At 32.0% G+C, this 24,582-nt stretch overlaps 1 protein-coding gene across 1 annotated transcript; it reads right to left on the bottom strand.

Annotated features, from left to right (window-relative positions):
- Positions 1-957: 957 nt before the first annotated feature.
- LOC140440069 (uncharacterized) lies at positions 958-24,218 on the bottom strand. The gene is made up of 4 exons (XM_072530338.1): positions 23,539-24,218; positions 11,256-11,461; positions 3,358-3,657; positions 958-1,198 (listed from the first exon to the last, which is right to left on the bottom strand). The coding sequence occupies exons 1-4, from the start codon at positions 24,095-24,097 to the stop codon at positions 1,058-1,060; spliced, it is 1,206 nt and encodes a 401-aa protein (XP_072386439.1). The 5' UTR covers positions 24,098-24,218; the 3' UTR covers positions 958-1,057.
- Positions 24,219-24,582: the final 364 nt, after the last annotated feature.

Raw genomic sequence — 24,582 nt, 5'->3', positions numbered from 1 at the left:
CTTCTTAAAAATCTCAAATTACTACTCTGCGTGTAGGGCTACTAGACGACTTGAGTAGTTTAGCTTTAGTTTTTCCGATCCCAAGTCCAGATAATGAAGTAGGAGAAGTATTAACAACCTTTTAAAAAAACAAGGCGCAGTTGGCTCCAGCTGATAGTACCTTGTAAGGGCATCTGTTTAGGAATACAGGGAAAGAATATGTCAATGGTCCAAAAAGCGGGCGAAGACAGTTAACAATGGTTGGAGCAGCTGAAAAACATAATAAAGACTATAAGGGTCGACTGATCTCTATTTATAGTCTGGATAACATTTGGTTTAGGGAAAGAAAACCCTAAAAAAAATTATCTAGTTATTCAGGTTGAGGGTTAATGCGATCGACCAGTAATCTATCTCTTATAAAGCTTATACTAAATATTGGAACAAGGTACGGATATAATCCATAAAAAAATCGGCAACAAATACGGATAATGCATTTAGGAATGTGGAATATACAATATACAGGCAATCAGTAATAAACATAAATATTATAAAAGATATGGAACATCTCAAATTAGATATATTGGTTGTCAGGTCCGTTTCCCAGGACTTTCACATTGCACGCAATTAGGATTATAATAGTCTGCCTACGGTATAATAGTATGTGTGAGGATGTGAAGTGACTTAAGAGCATTGGGATTAAAACAATTGTGTCTTCGTTAGGTGCTATCAACCTCAAGATCACCTCAAGGATAGATTTCCGATTATTATTTATATTCATGAATGGCTCGTCAGACCGGCAATTCTACTATGTCTGGGTACGTCAAAAAAAAATACTTTAAAACTGAAGAGATATTATCTAAAGGGACATCGTATCTCTAAGTAGTCTAAAAATTAACATGATTTCATGAACAATAAAACTGTTTTTTAATGAGAACGCTGGGCGCTAATAGGTTAATATAAATAATTCTGTCACTTGTTTTACCGTTTATTAAAAGAACATACAATTAACAGTCGATTTATTAAACTTAGATAAACAATTTCCTGAAGATACGAAATATTACAAAGCATTAAAAATTAGTTATAAAAAGTTATTTTTGTACAAATGTTTCATGACTGATAAACTAGCCCTTTTAAAACCTGTAGAATCCGTCTTTTGAATTAAACTGCTGATACTGTCGTTTGTAGAATCTGCGTCTATTAGTTCAGCGACGTTTAGTGTCTAAAAATATTGTTATAAATAAATTTATTTTTGCAGAAACTATTGTAAACTGTACAAAAATATAATTAAAAAAAAATTTGGTTTACTTCACATTAAATATTAATTTTTTTTTCTTTTCAAATCGATATTATAACATTAAGTACTATAAAAAACACATATTTTTAATTTTGGGACTACATTATAAAGATTAGTTATAGTTCATACTTGAAAGACAAGTGATGGTCTATATCAATTAATGAGCGCTACTCTAGTAACACCTTTATTAGTTGTGGAGTACCTCAAGGCTCTGGGTCCTATCTTTTTCTTGATATATTTTAATGACATAATTAGCCTCGAAATTAATGGCCGGTTTACTATATTTGCTGATGACACCACAATTTTATGGTAAAACAAGAACGACATACTGAATAAAACTATTAGTATTGATCTACTAAAAATCTAAGAGTGGTGCAAAGCTAATCATTTGACAATCTAAACAACAACAACAAACAACAAAATTTGATAATCTAAACAACTTAACTTTGGACAATCAAGGCATTTGTTCTGAGATTGGAAATAAAATTGTAGGTCTCTATATTGGTAATAATTTAATAAACTTAAATTTGAGCAAGACACTGTATATTTAAGCAAAAAGATACCATCAGGTTGCTTTGCTGTCACATCAGTTGCACAAAAATTGGATTTTAAGATTGCAAAAAGTGTTTAGGTAGCCTTAATTGAATCTAAGTTGAGATACGGTATTGCCTTTTGGGGTAGCTCTTCTCTTGCCCATTTCAGCGGACTTTTTAATCCTACAAAAGAGAGCACTCAGATATTTATGCAAGGTCAAGTTTGGTGCATTTGATAGCTGTTCCCTTTACCATTTCAGCAGACTTTTTATGCTATAAAAGAGAGCACTCAGATATTTATGCAAGGCCAAGTTTGGTGCATCATTGTTCAGTGACACCTTTGTTCCAGAAATAAGGTATGTTGATACTTCCTTGCATATATATCCTTAAAATAGAATGCTTAATTTTTAAAAAAATATAAAGAGGATATTTGGACAGATTCATTTTATTGCGCTCGTCTAATTTGTGTTCTCCTTCTTCCAATTTCCTCTTCTACATTAATTAAAAAATCATTCATATACACTGAGAAGAAAGTGTTTAATCACTTACCATTCGATATAAAAGCCTTACACAATATCTTTCTATTCCGTAAAGCAATCAAGAAGTTGTAAAGTCTAAATGTTACTATAGTATCGAGGAATTTTTTTTAGGACAGTAGCACTAATTGATAGCTTTGTTATTATGAAAATTTTATAGTTAGTATGTATTTTAATATCTTGTACTTTGTTTGTACTGTATCATGTTGTGTTTTATAAATGTAAATCATTTTAAGCAATAAATTTCTCTCTCTATAAATAGGGATCAGCTTCATTTGCGGCATAGTCTTGTAGTTTTAGTACCTTAGTTAACACTTTAAATGTTACAATGATGTTAAATCTTTCTGATACTTTTGTACGGAGTTGAGTCGTAGACTCTCACAGACGCTACCTGCAAGCAAATTGAGGCTTGCGAAATATGGGTTTATCGTCGAATTCTAAAGGAATCTTATGTTGACCACGGTACAAATCAGGATGTTTTAATAAGAATAGAAAAAGAAAAAGAGCTGTAACCACAATAAAAAGAGCCAAAATTAAATACCTCAGTCACATCATGAGAAATAACGAAAGATATGGATTGTTGCAACTAATTTTACTAAAAAAAGTTGAAAAACACGCGGACCAAAAAGACGAAATCTACGTACGTGGTTTAACACAACAACCACAAATCTTTTCAGTGCAGCAGTGTGCAAAAACAGATTGCCATGATGGTCGTTACCATTCTAAACATATAGGTTCTACAAAAAGAGGGTTATATTTGACTAAGTTTTTTAAATAGAATATACTTAGTTAAAGTTTACCTTAATATATTCTTGTGAAAAAAGCTCCGGACACTAAACATTTTGTTTCGTATTTTTAAACTATTTCTTTCTCATGTGCTAATGATAGATACGGAATTTATCACCTATATATTATTTTTTTGTACAACGTTTAAATGCATAATGTTCTTGTTTATTGTACAAGGTACAACCTATTTAAAAAGTACATAATGCACTAATCTGCAAAAACAACTTACGTCATTTGGATCCAAGTTTTTATTACTCCATATCAATAACCCCATTAAAACGCCAAACGAGTTGTGTTCTTTCCATTCTTTTTTTAATTCTGTAAATGGCAGAACTTCTTCTGCAGTACACCCATACTCCTTTAAGGTATCACTAAGGCTTTGGTAATATATTTCAAGGAAATGATCCAAATTAGATATAGTTTCTTCGTCAGCTCCTGAGTAGAAACTGTATGTCAGATCCAAAACAGGTGACGCTACCGTAGCTAGTTGGAAGTCGAACAATATAATATCTTCTATTTCTCCGGATTTCTAAGAAAATAAATCATACAATAAATTTTTTTGATTAAATATTAATTAATATAAGCCTAGCATTTAATACAACTGTTATATTTGTACCACTACTGATCAAATGAACAGATTATGTAAAAGAACAGTAGAAAATTAGTTGTAAGTAAACAAGCTAAAGAAGTGAAAAATAAAACACTAATTATTAAAAAAAAAATCCACAAGGAAAATAATTCCTGCAGCTGGCTGTATACCACGTATCACAAAAAGAGGTTAATCTTTGTATACGGGTATATTTTATAAAAACCCTAAAAAGGGCTACATTAAAAACACGAACGTTTTCGGAACAACAGTTTCATCATCAGGTTAAAATACCTAAAATAAGTATAGACCATTTAATTAAAGTAAACGTGGTTTAAAATTTTTTAGGTTAAAAAAGCAAAATGGTTATACTTACAGGTTACCATGCCTAAGCCACCAAAATATTTGGGTAAAAACCCTTTAAAATATATTGTGTTACCAAAGATAGTACATGATGTTGATAATATTATTTGATGTTTAATATTTTAATTAAATTTTACTTCAGAAAACACACACAAATGCTTTAAGTGAGTTCCAGTGTCCGGAGAGTAAACCTCTTCAAACGGACTTCAGCTGGTAACTGATTGACAAGATACCCATGAACGGTGTCAAAAACAAAATGTCAGTGTACCATGAAACAATATTAGTTAAACATAGGATTACTACAGCCAAAAGATTCAAAACTTGATGTTAAAATGATACCTTTGTTACATACCTGTGTACAAGAATCTGGTTCCGTCTAATTTATTAAAATAAGTGGGATTTATCGGTATCTAAAATAAAAGAAATTAAATCTACAGTGAAACCGTGGCGCCTAGTAAACCTAGAAAGAGCTCACCAAGTCAAAACATTTACCATGGAAAAAGGAATATAATAACACATTACCTTTCCTGGATGTTTTAATCTCTAACAACGATATAGGATATGAGACTCAGGTGTATAGAAAACCAACACACACCAACAGATACATATTTAAATTTTAAATCAAATCACAACATTAATATTAAAAAGGAAATCACTAAATCCTTATACGATAGAGCCAAAATTGCTTGTTCTAACAAAAATTCGTTCTTGGAGGAAAAACACTTGTTAACATTTGTTTTATTAAAAAAAGATTATCCTTTATCGTTTATTAATAAGGAATTTTTAACAATCGACCGAATAGAACAAAATAACTTTGAACGAGATACTACAGGATACACAAGGAATAATACGAGAAAAATATTATATATGCCTATTAATGATAAGTCTTGCTTTACTGCTTCCAACCACTTTTTCTTCGGACGTCCTCTTCTTTTTTTCTCCATTTCTCCCTCCTTTAGTATTGTTTTAACATTTCGATTCTCTGGCATTCGGATAATGTGACCAAGCCATCTAGCTCTTTGGGCTCGTATTTTTGCCGTAATTGCTGGTTTTCCATACATCCTCATTATTTCTTTATTTGTTCATCTTTTCTAAATATTCTTTGCCGTCTTTATTCCATTGAAGATTTCTCTAAGCACCTTTCTTTCCAGATCTCTACTTTCTTTTTTTCCTGCTGGATCATAATCCACGTTTCACTGGCATACATCACTGTGGGTCTGATTACTGTCTCGTACACTCGCAGTTTAGCTGTTTTCCGGTTTTAGCGCCGTTTGTTCTTCCTCTGCATAAAGCTTTTTTAGGTAGTCAATCCACGTATACTTTTCTATGTGTTTTACTAGTTCTACTAGTTCCTTTACCTTCATTATTTGACCTCTTATGAAGCGCCATATTTAATTTTGCAGACCGTAAAAATTATGTTATATTTCTTTCGAAAAGCGCTCCCAGTGATCATTATTTATTTTTCTTACAAGTGCATGTGTTTCGTTTCTAATTGTCTTGTAATTATGATATGCCTCTTGTGTTTTGGTTGACATGTATTTCAGGTAAGCTTTTTTCTTTTCTTTACATTTTTCCTTTAGTTTTGTAAAATTAAATATGAACCTGGAAAAGAAAATGTAGAAGCAGACTGCCTTTTTAGAAACCCTGTTTTGGAAAAAATAGATAATGCTGAAACTTTTGTAAGAACAATAAACCTCGTTACACTAATCGAAATAAAACTAAGTCAAAGTAATAATCGACAAATATTAGATAAAATCAGGAAACAATTTGAACCAAGATGTATTTTATAAATTAAGGAAGAATGAAAAGAAAAATAAATCAAAATGTCTTGTGGTCTTTGGTTGGTATAGAAGTTTTTATAAAACTCTAATTATATTTATGTTTTTGCTATTTTGTGTCTTTTTTTCAGCTTGTATCTTTTTTTTTACTTTGGCGAGTTTCCTTCATCTTGAAACCATTGTTCTTTTATTTAGTGACCTATATTATTCTTTGTTTTTCTTTTCTTTCTCGCTTAAGTTTCATCGTCAGGGCCGCCGCTACCATGTGTGCCAAGTGTGCATCGCACACGGGTGGCCAACAATAGGGGCGGCAAAAAGCAGTCCACTGATGATAATACTTTTTTAAAACGAAAATAAATTCAAATAATTAAATAGTAATGATTCAGATAATTCTGTGAACTCTAATATTCCAAACAATAATAATTATTCAGTACGTGATAATACTCAAATGCATTTCATTTATCATGTATACTTCTTTTTTTCATCCTAATCTAAAAAAAATGTCAGAAAATATTATTTATTGTATGAGCTGCCGCCCTTTTGCAGGTACAGTCATAAAGCAGTTTCGGAAATACTTTTTAATTCAAAGCGGCTGGCGGCTTTCGGACTTTAGTTATTTGGGATTCCACGCGTAGATACTTTACAAGAATTTAGGCAAGTGGTTGTAAAGTTTCTGTGATAATATTGTTTCTACGGTTATGTTTATAGATGTGTTATTACGTCTTATGTTCAGTCTTAGTTGAGAATTAGATAAATTTAGACACGCATTTGATAAACGATTTTGTTTGTAAAATATAGTAGTGTACCCGTTTCTTTTGCGCAGTAGGTACTGTATTTCGAAGTAACGTCGAGATCAGAACAATTTTATTCGTATACGCGTTACGGCTAGATATTATTTGGACAACTTATTTGAAGTGTTTTTGGATTTATTTTGTTAAATTCGCCCGGCTTCGTTCTTAAGTGATAATTTCAAAATGTCCGAAAGAAAAAGAAAACGACTTTCAGGCTTGCAATATAGAAAGATAAAAAAGGCAAAAACTGAGGAGAAAAAAAAACTTAGCGGTGCACTGGAATTATTTTTGATGAAAAACATACATGAAAATATAGAAGACTCGGATATAAATTTAGAACCTTCAACTTCAAGAGAAGTCCAAACCATAGAAAAAAGTACCAAACAATTGAATATTCCTGCGAATAGAGATGGAGGATTTGATTACAATAATAGCGATAGTGCGAGTCTGATGCTGAAACGCCTAAACCTGAAACCACCAACCAAGACAGAAAAAATAATGTTCCAGTTAATCTGGATTGTAGTGTAGGAAGCTCCAGCATATACTTGGTTTCAGATGATCCCGGAAAATGGCCTGCAAATATGAATTCAATTTAAGTTCAATTTGTTGTTGAAAATTTTTCTTAGCAATTTACAAAAATTAACTTCCCCAGAAATACAAATAATAGGAAATTTTCAGAAACTTATTATTATCGCACATTACCTAATCAAGACCAAATTCATCGCCCGTGGTTACTTTACTCATTATCACTCAATAGTGTTTTTTGTGCACCTTGTAAACTGTTTTGTTGAAATGGAGAAAAAACATTGGGACGCTGTTGTTGAAAGATTATTATCAATTGTAAAATTTTTATCTAAACAATGTTTAGCTTTTAGAGGATCATCCAATAAGATATTTGAACCAAATAATGGAAATTATTTGCAGTTAGATTAAATGAAGTTTGACGCTGTATTATCACAGGTCTTAAATGCAACGAACATGTTGACCTATTAGCTAAAAAGGCCATTGATACCGGAACGCAAGCTGATCACCAAATCTGTAGACAAGACGCATTAACAATAATTAAAAATAATATCAATAGTAAATGGAAACAATCTTGGCACATATATAGTACGCAGTCTTCCTCGCAATATGCTTCTATACAGCCTTTAATTCTAAGTGATTATTGGTTTAAAAATTATTCTGTTCCACGAAGGTATATGGATGTTATATATATATATATATATATATATATATATATATATATATATATATATATATATATTGTTATGATGTGTTTTTTGTTTGAATGATGAGCAATGAGTATTTTTAATAATATAATATATAGGGTTTTTATCGCGGTTCTCAAAGAATTAGCTTGTAAGTACTTTTTTAAATTATCTTTATTATAACTATTATGAAACACACATATATATCTAACCTAGTCAATGTAAATTTAAAATAAACTATCTTTAAACTGATATTCTTATAAAACTAATTAAATTCTATAGACAATCTAAAATTTAAACAAACTATCTTCAAAATTGAAATTGTTATGACACTAACTAAATTATATTAACAAAATTTTGTACCTTTCTTTCACTGAATGCCTAAATGAACTGTTTTCCACTATATAGATTCTAATCACCACTGAATGTCTTCGTATTTCAGTTATCCTTGTTTTTTGTGAAATTACTTTTTCCAATTATCAGCTTCTACCAATTTAAGATATAGTTTTCTTCACCAGCATTTATACACCACCAACCAAACCAGCAAACAGCATTTATATTTATTCTTCTTTTCAATATACCAATATCCAATTATTATAAGTTGATTTATACTAATCTCCAACCATAATATAATTTAATTTCTTCCAATATACTTTTATAATCTTCAATAATTATTTGTGTATAATTATAAATGTGCATTAATTATATGCATAATTTTTAATCTTCATTTAACTCACTATATTAAACAATTCGACTATTTGTACCTGATTCACTGACTCCAACTAACTTTCATATTTCTTACTAAACTTTTCTGACTGACTTCTTGAAAATTCTGAACAATTTACTAGACTTTCATACTAAACTGGCCTGACTTCTGACTAAAAACTTCCAAAACTGCCATCTTGAATCCAAATCACGGGTATTTATATGTTTTTGGATTTCTAGAACCATCTGGTAAGAGATCATGTTCCAATTTGTTCTATTACCTCTATATAGATGTTCTCGAAAAAAATATCTGTTCGATCCACCGCCATAATCATTATTTCGAGAATGTTCGACCGTAAACAATAGTCAAATTCTGCACTCTGGAGAAATCGTTAATGTTCCATTGATAATTTTGTTGACATTTAGGCTTTTCAGATCAGAATAAACATTCAAATTAGTAACTAACACTCTAATTTAATAAAATACACATTTCAAACAATATAACCCCACTTATATTCGTAAAATTCTTAAAATGACACTTAGGAATGGAGGGTATAGTGTGTTGCCTAGTCACATGGCTCACTTAAAAATATCTACAAAATCATAACTACTAAAATACAACTTTTTACAATTATTATATGCTAATTTCTTAAAATGCCCTAACATAAATAATTTTTATAAAATTCTCTAGTATATAACTTATAAATTATTTTCTATAAACCCTAATCGTATCAATATATATATATATATATATATATATATATATATATATATATATATATATATATATATATAATTAGAATAAAATTTGGACACGCCTGCTATCCTAGTCATTTGTCCAAACTAAAAATCGTAAATTCAAATTTATGTCCAGACTGTCCAAAAGAAGGTGATCTAGATCACATTTTCTTCGAATGTAAAAAATACACAAAACAAACTGAAGATCTAATAAAAAATTTAGTCAACATAAAAATTTTTCCTCCGTACAATATGTGCTATCTGCTATCTCTAAATATAACAGTTGTAAATGAATGTTTGATGGAATTTATTTGCAAAAGTAAGCTTAATATTTAACTGTAATTAGAATTCTAACCTCTGCTTTACCCCATTTGTTATTACCTTTTATCCGTGACTCAATTTAGTTTGTCGTAAAAGCAATGACTTAATGGGTCCCTAGACGAGAAACGAGTGTCCATGTTTTATCTCTAACCTATCCTTAATAATAATTTTAATGCTTAAAATTTGTAATGCTACTTAAGTTTGAAAGTAATATTATCTTTTTATTCTTTCTGGGTAGAAAATTTTCATGTTGTGACTGGTTGTATGGCACTTGCCTATGCCATTAAACAAAAAAAAATTATCAGAGCATCTTCGTCGTGTGGAATCCAAGAGTACAAATATACGACATTATTTAGGATGGCAGCATCAAAATGAATTGATTTTTTTATTGGCAAACTCTGTTCAGGACGTTATCCTAAAACAAATTCGAGAATCTAAATGTTTTTCTATCATATTAGATTGTACCCCAGATATAACGCACGTAGAACAAATAACAATTGTAGTAAGATGTGTTTCAACTTCAACACCAGTTCAGATATTTGAAGCTTCTTGGGCTTTTCTCCTGTAACTGACGTAACTGGACAAGGTCTGTTTGAATTAATAGAAAATAAACTGAATGAATTAAATAAAAAATATTAATAATTTGCGTAAGGGTTACGATAATGGAGCCAATATGCGTGGTAAACACATTGGATTGCAGAAGAAAACTCTCTGAGCCCTTACAGACATAAACAGTTCAGCGACTGACATTAGTGCAACCGATTTATATGAAAAAATAAAAGCTATTCAACCATTTTTTCCGCAGAAAAAAGTCCTAGTGATATTCTTGAATATATTTACAAAAATAATCTTGTATCAACATTTCCCAACTTAACTATAATAGTACGTAAATTCCTAACTCTACCTGTTACTGTAGCTACGGGTGAGCCCTCGTTTTCAAAACTTAAGATTATTAAAAACTATTTGCGATCCTCAATGAAGCAAGAAGACTTTCTGCTTTAGCAATGTTATCTATAGAACATGAAGTGTGTGCGACATTGGACAGATATTGGACCGAGACGAAAGCCCGAAAAGTGCGTTTTTAGTTTTTTTATGTGTTTATGTTTCTATTCACGGTTTATTTTAATTAAATGGACGTTTAAATTAGGATATTAGGATATTATACATATTCTGGACGTTGGATCATGGTTATTAAATTAGGATAAAGGACGTTTAAATTAGGATATTAGGATGGGATATTAGGATATACATTAGGATAATATATGGACGTTGGATCATGGAGATTAGTCTAAATGTTCAAGTAAGTATTTATCTATTTACAAATTATTATTGTTATATTATGCATCTTCTGCACATTTCTTTAAATAATAGTATGTATGTCTAAAGTGTCGGAAGGGGGACGGCAAATATTAAGTTGCACACGGGCGGCCAAAACCTTAGCGGCGGCCCTGTTCATCGTATTTCCAGTATAGCCGTTGTATTTCATCAGTATAGGTAAGAAATAATGATATTATTTAACGAAGTACTTCTAACATGCATTAAACGACTTAGAGAATGATTATATTTACCAAAAAATCTAGACATTAGACATTCTGCCGTTTTTCACAGTACCATATAAAATTTACTTATTTACTTACATTGTATTTGAACATCATATTATTACTCCAACAGTCACCGTGGGCCAAAACTGAATATGGGCTTTTGTATTCAAGTGCATCAAGAAACATTTGAGGACCGTTATCACAATATTTTTTAAAATTATCGAGAATTTTTATTTCATCTTCCTCTTCTAAAAATTCTTTTATCTTGTTACAACAATTGACAATTGCACTTTGCATGAGACCTATAAAAATAGCATATAATAAGTAAAATAAGAAGTAAAATATTTACGTTTAAAGTGGATATTAGAAAAAATATAAATATTACTATCCTTAACGCTTTTAGTTTTTAACCTTCTTACATTCTATTCTTCATAAAATTCTTCTAGTTGTTTCTTGTTTTTAATTCTTGATACTCTTGATACGTTTTAACATCGCCGTATTAAACAGGGAACTTTTAACTTTTAGCGTTAAAAATAAGTTTTAGTAAGTCTTTCTATATTGGTTGTAAGGTTGGGTGAACTTAGTATCTCTATTCCAGATACAGCGAGTTCCAAGCCCGGAAAAAGCAGAATACTTTCTAAAAAAATTAGAGAAGAAACCAAAAGAAATTTAAAAGATCTGCAACTCCAAATTCCTGACCACTTTCCTTCAAGCGTAAAAACTCATCCTTCTTGGTTAATTCTCGAAATCAATACGATACTACTTCAATATCACAAATTGGAGACATCAGCCAATGTAATTCTACAGTCATTTTTAAAGGAACTAGAGACTTGCAAGGACAGTTTTTGCATTTTTACAGATGCTTCCAAATCTGCTCACGGCGTATGATCAGCATTTGTCACTCCACATGTATCTTCTTAAATTAAATTAATGTCTACACAGCAGAATTATATGCATTATTACAAACCCTAATGCATATCAAAGGTTCAAACTATTCTTCTTCCGTTATTATTACAAATTCTCTAAACTCGTTAACAACAATTGGTCAACTATATACTAAAACCCCTATAGCCTTATTTGCCAAGAAAGAACTTGCTGTCTTACAAGAATCTGGTTCCGTCTAATTTATTAAAATAAGTGGGATTTATCGGTATCTAAAATAAAAGAAATTAAATCTACAGTGAAACCGTGGCGCCTAGTAAACCTAGAAAGAGCTCACCAAGTCAAAACATTTACCATGGAAAAAGGAATATAATAACACATTACCTTTCCTTCTTCTTCATGTGCCTTGTCCGTTCCGAACGTTGGCAATCAACATGGCTATTCTGACTTTGTTTACGGCAGATCTGAATAGTTCAGCAGATGACAATCCGAACCATTGCCGCAAGTTTTGGAGCCACGAATGTCTTCTCCTCCCTGGACCCCTTCTGCTGTCTATTTTCCCTTGAACGATCAGCTGTAGTACTCTATATTTTTTATGTCTCATAACGTGACCCAAGTATTCCAACTTTCTTTTCTTTATACTTATTCCTACCTCCCTCTCTTTACCTATCCGGCGTAGTACCTCTTCGTTGGTCACGTGCTCAGTCCAGGATATACGTAATATACGTCGGTAAGCCCACATTTCGAAGGCCTCTACTTTTTTCATCAATGTTGCGGTCATTGTCCACGCCTCCATTCCATATAACAAAACCGGGAATACATAACATTTCAGAAGTCGAATTTTGAGAGGTAGGGTGAGGCTTTTAGAGGTGAAAATTTGCCTCATGCTAGTGAACGATGCTCTTGCCTTTTCTACTCTTATACGTATTTCCTTCGCTTGATCCCAATTTGAGTTAACTGTTGTTCCCAAGTAGATGTACGAATCCACGTGTTCAATTCTTTCATTGTCTAATATCAGTTGCTGTGGTGGTTGTTGGGTTTTGCTTACTAACATCCATTTGGTTTTTGTGATATTTAGTCTGAGTCCGTATTGTGCACTTGTTTTTTGTATCTTACTCATTAGGCAACTCAGTTCCTCCATGCTACTTGCTAAAATCACAGTGTCATCAGCATACCTTATGTTATTAATTATTTCTCCATTTATCTTTATGCCTTCTGTGCTTTCCTCGAGCGCTGTCTTAAATACTTCTTCTGAGTATATATTAAAGAGAATAGGCGACAAGATACAGCCCTGTCGTACCCCTTTCTTGATCTCAATTTTATTGGTCAATGTAGATCCTACTTTCACTTTAGCTGTTTGATCCCAATATAGACTCGCTATTGTTCGAATGTCTCTGTAGTCGACTCCGATCTTATGGAGAACTTCAATTATCTTTTCGTGCTTTACGTTATCGAATGCTTTTGCGTAGTCTATAAAGCATATGTACACGTCTTTGTTCATATCTCTGCAGCGCTGGATGAGTACCTGTAGACTAAAAAGTGCTTCTCTTGTCCCAAGACAATTCCGAAACCCAAACTGCGAATCTCCAATGTTATCCTCGCATTTTTTGCTTATTATGTTGTAAATAACCTTGGTGTATGCCTTCGAAATGTGGTTAATTAGACTTATCATCCGATGTTGATCACAAGACTTTGCTTTTGGTTTTTCCGGTATGGCAACAAAAGTTGACTCTAGCCAGTCTTCAGGAAACTCTCCGCTGTTATAAATATTGTTAAAGAGTCTGACGAGTGAGTCTAGAAATTGACTATTTGTTTCGCACAGCATTTTCAATACTCCCCCGTATACGTTATCGTTGCCTGGTCTTTTGTTATTTTTAAGACCCTTTATAGCATTCTCCACTTCTAATTTTAGAATAGACGGGCCAGTATCATCATTGCTCAGTGTATACCCACTAGGACGGTCATCATTAAACAGTTGTTCCACATAAGTTTCCCAGATTCTAACTATTTTGTCGGGGTCTAGTTGTAGATTTCCATTATTATCGCACAGCCCTTTCGATAAAATATTGTAGCTTTTCTTTGTTGTAAGTTCCTTTATCTTCTTATGCATATTGTGATAGTCGTATACCTTTTCGCACTGTTCGATTTCTTCGCATCTCTCCGAGAACCATTTCTCTTTAGTTTTTTTTATCTTAGCTCTTATTCGTCTATGGGTTTCACGGTATTTGGCAGTATCTTTAGTTTTATATATCCGTCTCTCTTCCATCATGTTAAGGATTTCTGCAGTCATCCAGTCTTTCTTTTTTCTCTTATCAGGTAGTAAAAACTTAGTGCTTGAAGTCCTAATCTCTTCTTTAATTTCACTCCACTTTTCCAGCGGTTCATTGTTATTTTTAAGGATTTTTGATATTTCGGTATTTAAATTCTCCTGCATCTGTTGTTTAATATTATCGTTGGAAAGCTTCCTAATATCTAGCGTTTCGGGCCTGTTCTTTACATTTGGCTTTTTTAACTTTACTTCAAACTTACATACCACCGGATTGTGGTCTGATGCTACGTCTGCACCCGGGTAAGTTTTTACGGCTTTGATGGAGTTTCTAAACCTGATTGGTGCAGCGATCTAATCTATTTGATTTCTGATTATTACCTGATTGCCTTCTGATTACCTTTCCTGGATGTTTTAATCTGTAACAACGATACAGGATATGAGACTCAGGTGTATAGAAAACCAACACACACCAACAGATACATATTTAAATTTTAAATCAAATCACAACATTACTATTAAAAAGGGAATCACTAAATCCTTATACGATAGAGCCAAAATTGCTTGTTCTAACAAAAATGAATTCTTGGAGGAAAAACAGTTGTTAACATTTGTTTTATTAAAAAAAGATTATCCTTTATCGTTTATTAATAAGGAATTTTTAACAATCGACCGAATAGAACAAAATATCTTTGAACGAGATACTACAGGATACACAAGGAATAATACGAGAAAAATATTATATATGCCTATTGGACCGCGTTATGTAATAACGGATTAACCGCCAAAAATTCAAAATCGAGATAATAGTATCTTGCAGCTAGGGTGCAAATCTATGTATAAAAATAGGTTTGGTGAAAAAAAAATTCAAAAAAAGCGGTTTTTGAACGCCTGTATTAAGCGACATTTTTTATTTTATTAAAAAAATCACACAATAGGATTTGTAATATCGATTTAAACGCCAAGTTGATTTTACAGAATTAAAAACCCTTACAACAAAAAATGTAATATCAAATCAAGCGCCAATAATGGTATATAATCCATTGTCATAAACAAAAATCCGCATCTTTTAAATGTAATAACGAATCAAGCGCTGAGTTCTTTATTACAAAACACAACATATTGTCTAACGTTCAAGATATCGAATTAAAAGACATTCTTTGTCAGGTAATTCGTTATTTTAAAACAAAATGCGCGCTCTGTTGAATCATTGTATCATTGTACCTCAGTCGTTAACCAACAAGTGATCAGAGTGTTGTCATTTCTTATCAGGTTACACGACGTGCATAATAAAATAATTAGCTTAGATCTACCTTTTTAATCTATCAAAATGAATAATCCAAGCCTTATGAATAAAAGTTCTAGAAGTTATAATACAAACTTATATGCACAGCTTTAGAAAAAAGTGCAGTCTCTTTTTCCTTGGAAAAGAATGAAAATTTATTACCGGAGCCGGAGGTACGTATTATATATAATTACATTTAAGTACAGTGAGTCCATTTAAACTACCTTTTTTACTACCTTTTAAACTTTCATCATCATCATCATCCTTCAACCCCGATCTATCCACTGCTGGATGTAGGTCTCCCTCAGTCTTTTCCATGTATTTCTGTTTTGTGGTGTTTGCATCCAATTTTTGTCGATCCGTTTTATGTCATCAGACCATCTTGTTGGCGGACGACCTCTACTTCCATATGCTTCGCATCTTGGTCTCCAATGTACGATTCGCTGTATCCATCTGTTATCCGACATTCTAGCTACGTGCCCCGTCCGGTTCCACTTAAGGGTCCTAATTTTTTCTATGGCATCTTGTACTCCTGCTCTCCGTCTTATTTCCTTGTTCGTAATCCGATCCCTACGAGAAATGCCTAACATCGAGAGTTCCATGACTCTTTGTGTAACACAAATTTTATTACTACTTTTATAGGTTACTGTTAGAATTTCTGCACTATATCAACCACATGTAAGTACTGGCAAGACACACTGATTTTAGACTTTTATTTTGAGACACATAATATGCAGTTCTGACTTAAGGACATATCTCAGTTTGCCGAATGCCACCCAACTGAGTCATATGCGGCGGCTTATTTCGCACGTTTGATTATCTCTTCCTATGCGTATCTCATGCCCCAAGTACTTATAAGAAGTGTTTTTTTCGATATGAATATCATTTACTGAAATCTTTTCGCTTAACACAAGATTTCTCATGACTTGTGTTTTAAACTACTGTAACTTTACTTAACTAGGTACTTTTTTAGGTGCAAAAAGCATACGAGGCAAGTGAGTTTCTAATGAACGCATCAATAAACTCGACATTAAATAATGAAAGTACCTGCCCTAATGAAGTCAGTTCTATGGGAGAGGAGAAATTACCTGAGGACTCAGTATTATTGGATATATCCTATTCTAATGTGAGTATTCCCTGCACTAGCCTATATGTCTCAAACCATTCAACGAGTCCGCATTCTTTTGATTTATTGCATAGAAATAGAAGTTTGAGTGTCGATATGAAAAACAACACAAACGTTACTAGATCCGAGCAAGTTACAGTCGAAAATTTTCAGCTAAACTTCCAACAAAACGTAAAAAGTAGTACACAACAAGTGCAAGAAACAAACGAGGAAGCCTTTGGCTTAGAAAACGACAATCATTTAACAACACACGCAAATAATGAAGAATCCTCCAAAGAATCTAATGGAGGTCATACAGAAGCTGCTAGAGAGCAAGGAAATGAAAATAAAGAAAATATATTAGAAACAGAAATCATGGAGACATATAAACAAGGAAGACCAAGAAAAGGTCGCAAAAGACGAGTAGAAAATCAATCCCGGCAATCTCGAAAAGTTTTATGCGAAACCAATAAGCCGTATGTAAGTCAAAAGGGCAAATCGGTAGAAGCTAGACAGTTTAGAGATTATCGCTGCAAAGATAAATGTTACGACAAAATAAGTTTGAAAGAAAGGCAACAAGAATTCAACAAATTTTGGGCACTTAATAACTATCAAGCTAAGTGCCTCTATATATCTTCTTCCGTCTTTGTGGTGCCTAAAAAAAGAAAAAGAGCTAAACTAACATCTAAAAGAACCCACACAAGGATATACCACCTAGCTGGTAAAGAAGTATGCTCAAAAATGTATATTCAAACTTTGAGAATATCCTCGGCAAGAGTAGACCGATACTTAAAAAAAGTTAGTTCAACAAATGTCATTAAAGATCGCAGGGGAGAAAAGACAGCTATCCATCGAAAAATGCCTGAAGATCGTAGTCAAAGAATTATTGACCATATAAGCAAATTTCCAAAGTATAAGTCACATTATTGTAGAAATCAAAGTGAACGCCTTTTTTTAAATAGTGATGTAACATTAGACAAAATGTTTAACTTGTATAAAGAAGAACATCAGGATAGTGTTTCTTTTTCTCCTATAAACGCATATTTTATGACAATTTTAATTTGCAAAGAAAACGACTGAAAAAGGACACATGCAATAAATGCGATAATTTTGCAGTTAAAATTCAAAGTTCTACATCTGAGCAAGAGAAAAAACAGTTTGAGAGATACTCATCAAGATGAAGCAAAAGCGGCTAAAAATCTCATGAATTCAGATCTCCAAAAATCTAAAAATGAAGAAAATGTGGAGGTATTACTGACATTTGATTTGGAAAAAACCCTACCACTACCACGCATTCCAACGAACATTGTATTTTACAAAAGGCAGTTGTGGTTTTATAACTGCGGTATACATTCAGGAAAAACTGTGCGAGGATATTGCTATATTTGGGTCGAAGGCACAGCAGGAAAAGGAGCACAGGAAGTAGGTTCAGTTTTACTAAAATATTTGCAAGAGAACTTAACACCTCAAATAACTGAATTAATATTATGGTCTGACAGTTGCGGAGGACAAAACCGCAATATTAAAATTGTGATGCTCTTAAAATTTGTGCTTGAGCTTATACCTTCTTTGAAAAAAATAACGATGCGCTTTCTAGTATCAGGACACAGTTTTATGCCCAATGACTCCGAATTTGGGGACATAGAATCAGCACTAAAGATCCAAAATCGGTTGTACACTCCAGACGATTATATAAACGTTATGAAAAGTTGCCGAAAACGAAACAAATTAACGGTTCAAATGGTACAAAAAGAAGAGTTTAAAGGAGTTGGGAATATTTTAAAAAATATCGTAAATAGAAAGAAAGATATAAATGAGAACTCAATTAACTGGCTTCAAACTAAAGAAATACTGCTCTTCAAAGAAAATCCTTTTAAAATATATTTTAGCAAAAATCACGGCGGAAATTTTCAAGAAGTAGACATAAGTAAACGAGTCAAAAGACATGCAACAAGAACTACAGAATTTTCGTATTCCTCCAAACTTCAAATTTTGTGGCCTAATGGAAAACCTGTCTCTATCCCAAAACTTAATGACATCATGTCATTATTGGAACTTATCCCATTGGATGCTAAACAATTCTATGAAAATATCGTAGGGAACGAAGACATTCAAGATGACATTGACGGCTTTAATGGATCATTGGATTTCGATATTGAAGACTTATCTTAGTGAAGTGTTTTTGGTGTATTTTCTATGTAAACGATGTAACTTTTTATATGTATTAACGTAAAAAATGAATAAAACATTATTATAACAAGCATTTCTTATTTTGAAATATCAGATTAAGCGCTAAATATGTCTTTTAATCCGATATTCGGATCTTAACTCATGCATATCTTAAAAAATCATTAACGAATTAAGCGACATTTGATCGAATAACTTTTAAAATATAAACTATTTTTTAAAAATTTAAAAAACATGTGAAAGTCTATTTATATTTGCAATAATCTATAAAATATGAAATATGTCATTACTATATTTTAGAAATAGCACCAAAAACAAAATTAAAATCCCATTTATCTCAAAACTACATTTTGGCGCTTAATCCGCTATTAGATAATGCGGTCCTATTAATGATAAGTCTTGCTTTACTGCTTCCAACCACTTTTTCTTCGGACGTCCTCTTCTTTTTTTCTCCATTTCTCTCTCCTTCAGTATTGTTTTAACATTTCGATTCTCTGGCATTCGGATAATGTGACCAAGCCATCTAGCTCTTTGGGCTTGTATTTTTGCCGTAATTGCTGGTTTTCCATACATCCTCATTATTTCTTTATTCGTTCGTCTTTTCTAAATATTCTTTGCCGTCTTTATTCCATCCATTGAAGAGTTTGAACTCTGCAGTTTAGCTGTTTTTGACACGTTTTTTAATTTCAGTAATGAATTTAGTGACCCTATTGCTCTGCTTCCCTTCAATAATCTTTTGCCTATCTCTTTTTTTCCGTGTTCGTTATGGTTACTCCTAAATATTCAAATTCCAACACTTTTTCAGAACTATAGACAGTCTCTGCTCCTTTCATTTTGATATATTTGTTATTATTTGTTATATCTCCTCTCATTTTCATATATTGCCTTTTTGTTTGGTTTATTATTAATCCGTATCTTTTTGCTTCTTCTTCAAATTTCTGGAAAACTTTTTTGTAAATGTTTTTTTGTTTTCGCTAGTATCACCACACCATCCACGTACGCTATGCACTGTTCACAAATAAATTCGTTGATAGCGGATCCCCTTGTTTTAAATCTCTATTCACTGTGAACTCTCGTGAAAAGCTTCCTTCCATCGTTACCCTATTCATCGTGTTCCTAAGCGTCATTATGACTAGCCTTATAAGTTTTTATGGTATTTCTAATGTTCTCATGGCCTCATACAGCATCGTTCGAGATAGGGAGTCATATGGTTGTGTAAAATCGATAAGTAGCAAATGTACTTCTAAGTTTTGTTCGTAGCTATTATTTTGTATTAATTTTAACATACTTATTTGATCAGTAGATGTTCTTCCTAATCTAAAACCTTCCTGGTATTCTCCAATCACTTTGTTATCATATTTTATTAATCTTTTCCTAATAATTTTTACAAGTATTTTATAGACTACTTCTAATAGAGCTATACCTCTATAGTTTTTGCACTCCGTTTTGTCTCCTTTTTTATAGATAGGACAAATAAGAGCACTATTCCATGGTTTCGGCATTTCTCATTTCGCTCAAGGTTCTCGTATTGGTCTGTATTTAATAGATCTTCGAAATATTCCGCCCATCTGTTTAATTTTTCTGTTGTTTCACCTAGAAATAAGCCTTCTTTGTTTCTGCAATACTGTGAATTATTCTTTGTAGTTTCTCTGAATTTCTTAACTTCTTGGTAAAAATTATTTACCTCTGTTTATGTAGGCTTCTTTTATGTTTTTCAATTGCTTTTCTAACTGTTCTCTTTTCTTTTTTCTGCAAATTCTTTTCACTTCCCTTCTTCTTGTCACATAGTTTTCGATTGCATTTCGGGTATTTTCTTTATCTCTTTGTAGTTTTGCCGTGTTTCTTCTTCACAAAACATTCCTACATTCTATTTATTTCCCTATATTGTATAAACTTTTTTATTACAATAACAATTATTATTTATTATTTTAATTTAATTTAATTCTAATCTTACCTTTAATCTAATTTATTTTAAGGCCGGATCTGTATTTTTGTAATAACATTATGTGGCTTTTATTTTGATATTTAATTTCTTGCACTAATTACTTTCTTATCTGCCAAAAAAACCAAAAATAAACGCGTAGGAATACCTAAGCGGGTTGACCCCTCGGACTTCGCCAAAACCAGTTTTTAATCTTTCTCAAAATTATTTTATTTACTCAAAACTTGTTAAAATTATTAAAATAGTTCTATCTTACTTATCTGATGGCGGCGGGCGAACTTTCGACACCAAATTGTCTTTGTACCTGGGGTAATCGAAGGGTCAAATTTTATTATAGGAAATTTCGACACCGCGGCTTAAAGCAGGTAGGTAGGTAATTAGCGGCGATGGACATTTGCACCCAAGCAGGACAAGCGGGTTTTCCCAATATTTATTGTCACGGCGGGAGGCGTGGCACTTGTGTACTTGTGACTAAATTATTTCAGTTGTAATTTATTTCTTGTTTGACATTGACTTGTGCACGTATACGGATATTTAAAAAATGAGTTTGATAAAAAGTTCCCGTGGTCGAGATTTATTAGTGGTGGAGCATCATTCGTTCTCGAAACAGAAAGTGTTAAAAAGCGGCGAGATATTTTGGCGCTGCATCCAAAGAAACACTAAGTGTTCCGCAAAAGTGTTTACAATAGGCTGTGAGGACCTCACCATCACAAGAAGTGATTTGGTACATAATCATGAAGCCGATCCAAAAAAGCTTGAAGTAAAGATGGTAACCAATGCATGTAAAAGAAAAGCCCAAGAGGACATATCGGAAAAGCCAAAATTACAAGAACTGCTGTTGCTGAGTGTGATGCCAATTTGCTGACGGTTCCTGACATAGCTAGCATAAGAAAGAACATTTACAACTGTCGTCGTAAACTGTTACCAGGTCCGTTACCAAGAAGCATATCAGAAGTCCATAACGCGGTTAGTAATTATTCTCCTAAAACCTGTCGCAATGAAAGTTTTTTGTTTTTAAATCATCCTGAATTAAATGTAATTGTATTTTCATGCGAGACAAATATTCGTTTGTTCTGTAAATTAAAAACTTTGTATATGGATGGTACATTTTCATACAGTACCAAATATTTTCTACAATTATTTACTATACATGGCTTGGAAAATGGACATTATGTTCCTTTAGCATACTGTTTGTTAAAGGACAAATTGTCAATGACACAAAAATTTATTTTCTTTATTAAGGTCTAAGATTTTTGAAACATTTCAATTATCATTAGAGCCAACTGAAATATTTGTGGACTTTGAAAAAGCAATTCACTGTGCTTTATTGTATATGTGGCCCAATGCAAAAATTAGTGGATGCCTTTTTCACTTACACCAAAACTGGTTTAAAAAAATTCAATCTTTGGGTTTGGTATAAGAATATAAGGATACAAATTCAGAAATTGGAAAATGGTTAAGGCATACGTTTGGTTTAACTTATTTAAATCCAGCAGAAGTTGAAGAATGCTTTCTTTATGATTTAATGTCATATAAACCTATAAACGCAACACTTGATATATATGCAGATTATTTACTGGAAAATTACATTTTCGATATCGCTCTATTTCCACCACACATATGGTCTAATCAGAATCCGTCTATTGCGAGGACCACAAATGCCTGTGAATCCTTTCATTCGAGATTTAATTCTTCTTTTTATTCAACACATCCTTCTATTTTTATTTTTATTGAAAAGTTAAAAGAATTTCAAGTAGACACTTATGTCAAAATAAATAGTTTACATATACCAGCAAAAATCAAAGATACTACTGTTAAGGCTAAGTTGGCATTTTTGGAGAAAATGATGGATAAACTACGATTCCAACAAATACGTAGGTTAGATTTTATAAAAGCTGTATCTTATCATTCCTATAATAGCAAATAAATCATTGTATACAAGTATATTAACGGTAAAATGTACAAAAATTAGGTAATAGTTGTATTATATTTAGATATTATTACAGTTATAAAGAAATAAAATGCACATTACTTTTATTAAAATAAATAAATAAATTAATTATGGTATTTTATTTATGTCGCAGCTATATTTATTTGGTGTCGAATATACCTGTAAGATAAAAACGGGAATTGGGGCTGGTGTCGAAAATTGCCATTAAATTTTAGTTGCTACCTGCTTAGTGTCGAAATTTCCTACGCCCTCTGATGGTATTTCCATTATTAACTACTATCACTTGTATGCACTTAACTTTTACTTATTTTTGAACTCTGTGGAATTTTATAACTTGTAATTCGATAAGGATTATCAGAAAAACTTAAAAGGATAGGAAATAAATTCAACATTTCAACAACATTCAAAACAACAAACACATTGAGATCTATTTTGTCTAAAACTAAACCTAACAATAAACAAGAAGGAACGAAGAATTTAATTATGGACATTAAAGATATTTAATGGCCTTGATGTTTCATCTAAATAAAACGGATCGCATTCGCAAGCTATTTTAGAAATACAATTCTTAAAATTTAATATAATGTACTAACTAATGTCGCTAATGACCCAGGGGGTTCAAGCCACTATTTTTTGTAATTAAAAAAAAGTTTACTCCTTTTTATCAAACCGCTAACTAAAATGCGCAATATCGAAAGAAAAACTAATGACTCGTTTAATAAGTGAATTATGACAAATGAGAAAATAAAATAATTACGTACCTTGATCAAACAACATTTTTATAGTCTGATAATACCCTTTGCCTAATTCAGTAAACTGCTCAGGATGGTAATGTTTAAAAGCATAAGAAATTCCATGAAACTTTCCATACGTTTTAAAGATAGTTTCGTACATTTTACTATTTAATGGTATTTTCTTAGGGTGGATTTTGTAGTCATTTAGCTTTAAGTTTTCCATTACAAGTTTTTCTTTTCCTTCTTTTGAGCTCGTTGCAAAACATTTTGGTATATTGTCAAAAATTTCAACTTTGGGATAAAATTTTTGGAACTCTTTTAATGCTGGAATTACTTTTGTATAAAAATGCACTTCGTTTTTAAAACATATCGACATAAATTTGCTTGTTTCTTCAGAACCTACGAGACATTGTTTAACCACGAAATGATGATCTTCGCCGGTATTTTTGTTTTTCAAGGACAAGAATAACATTTCAGATAAATATCCCTGACCTTTTTCGTTGCCTTCATGTTCCTGAATTTCAAAATTTTCTATCTTTTCATTTAAAGACTCTTCTAGTAGATCGCAAATATCTTTTGGTATCATCTTTTACCGGTATAAAAATTTTACTATCGAACTACAAGTATCCGCTCTTATATATACCCATAGTTTTGTGATTAAATAATATAAGAGATGATAAGTATATCTAACTAAATATAGTTATTTTAGTTAGATTATATCGAACTAAATAAGTAAATAATATTATTTTATTAAATATGAGTTTCGTTGATGAATGAGTTGTCAAAGTTCACACTGCTTATGACCTTGAAGTACTATGATATGAACTCCGAGGGCGTGCATGATTTGGACGCTAAATTTAAAATTTGACACTGAAAAATAAAATTACCTGTTTCTGCATACATGATTTGGACGCTGGGTGTAATTGAAATGTAAATGGAAAGTCAGGTAATAAAATTCTAGAGATTAAGCTTGATAAGGTTTATTTGTCACTTTGAAATAAATACGACATACATTTTACGAAATGGAATCGATCGATACAGTTAGTTTGATACTCATGTATCCTATTTCTA

This window comes from Diabrotica undecimpunctata, chromosome 4 (assembly GCF_040954645.1).
Source record: "Diabrotica undecimpunctata isolate CICGRU chromosome 4, icDiaUnde3, whole genome shotgun sequence".
Lineage (NCBI taxonomy): Eukaryota > Metazoa > Arthropoda > Insecta > Coleoptera > Chrysomelidae > Diabrotica > Diabrotica undecimpunctata.
This window is presented reverse-complemented; position numbering and strand designations above follow the sequence as displayed.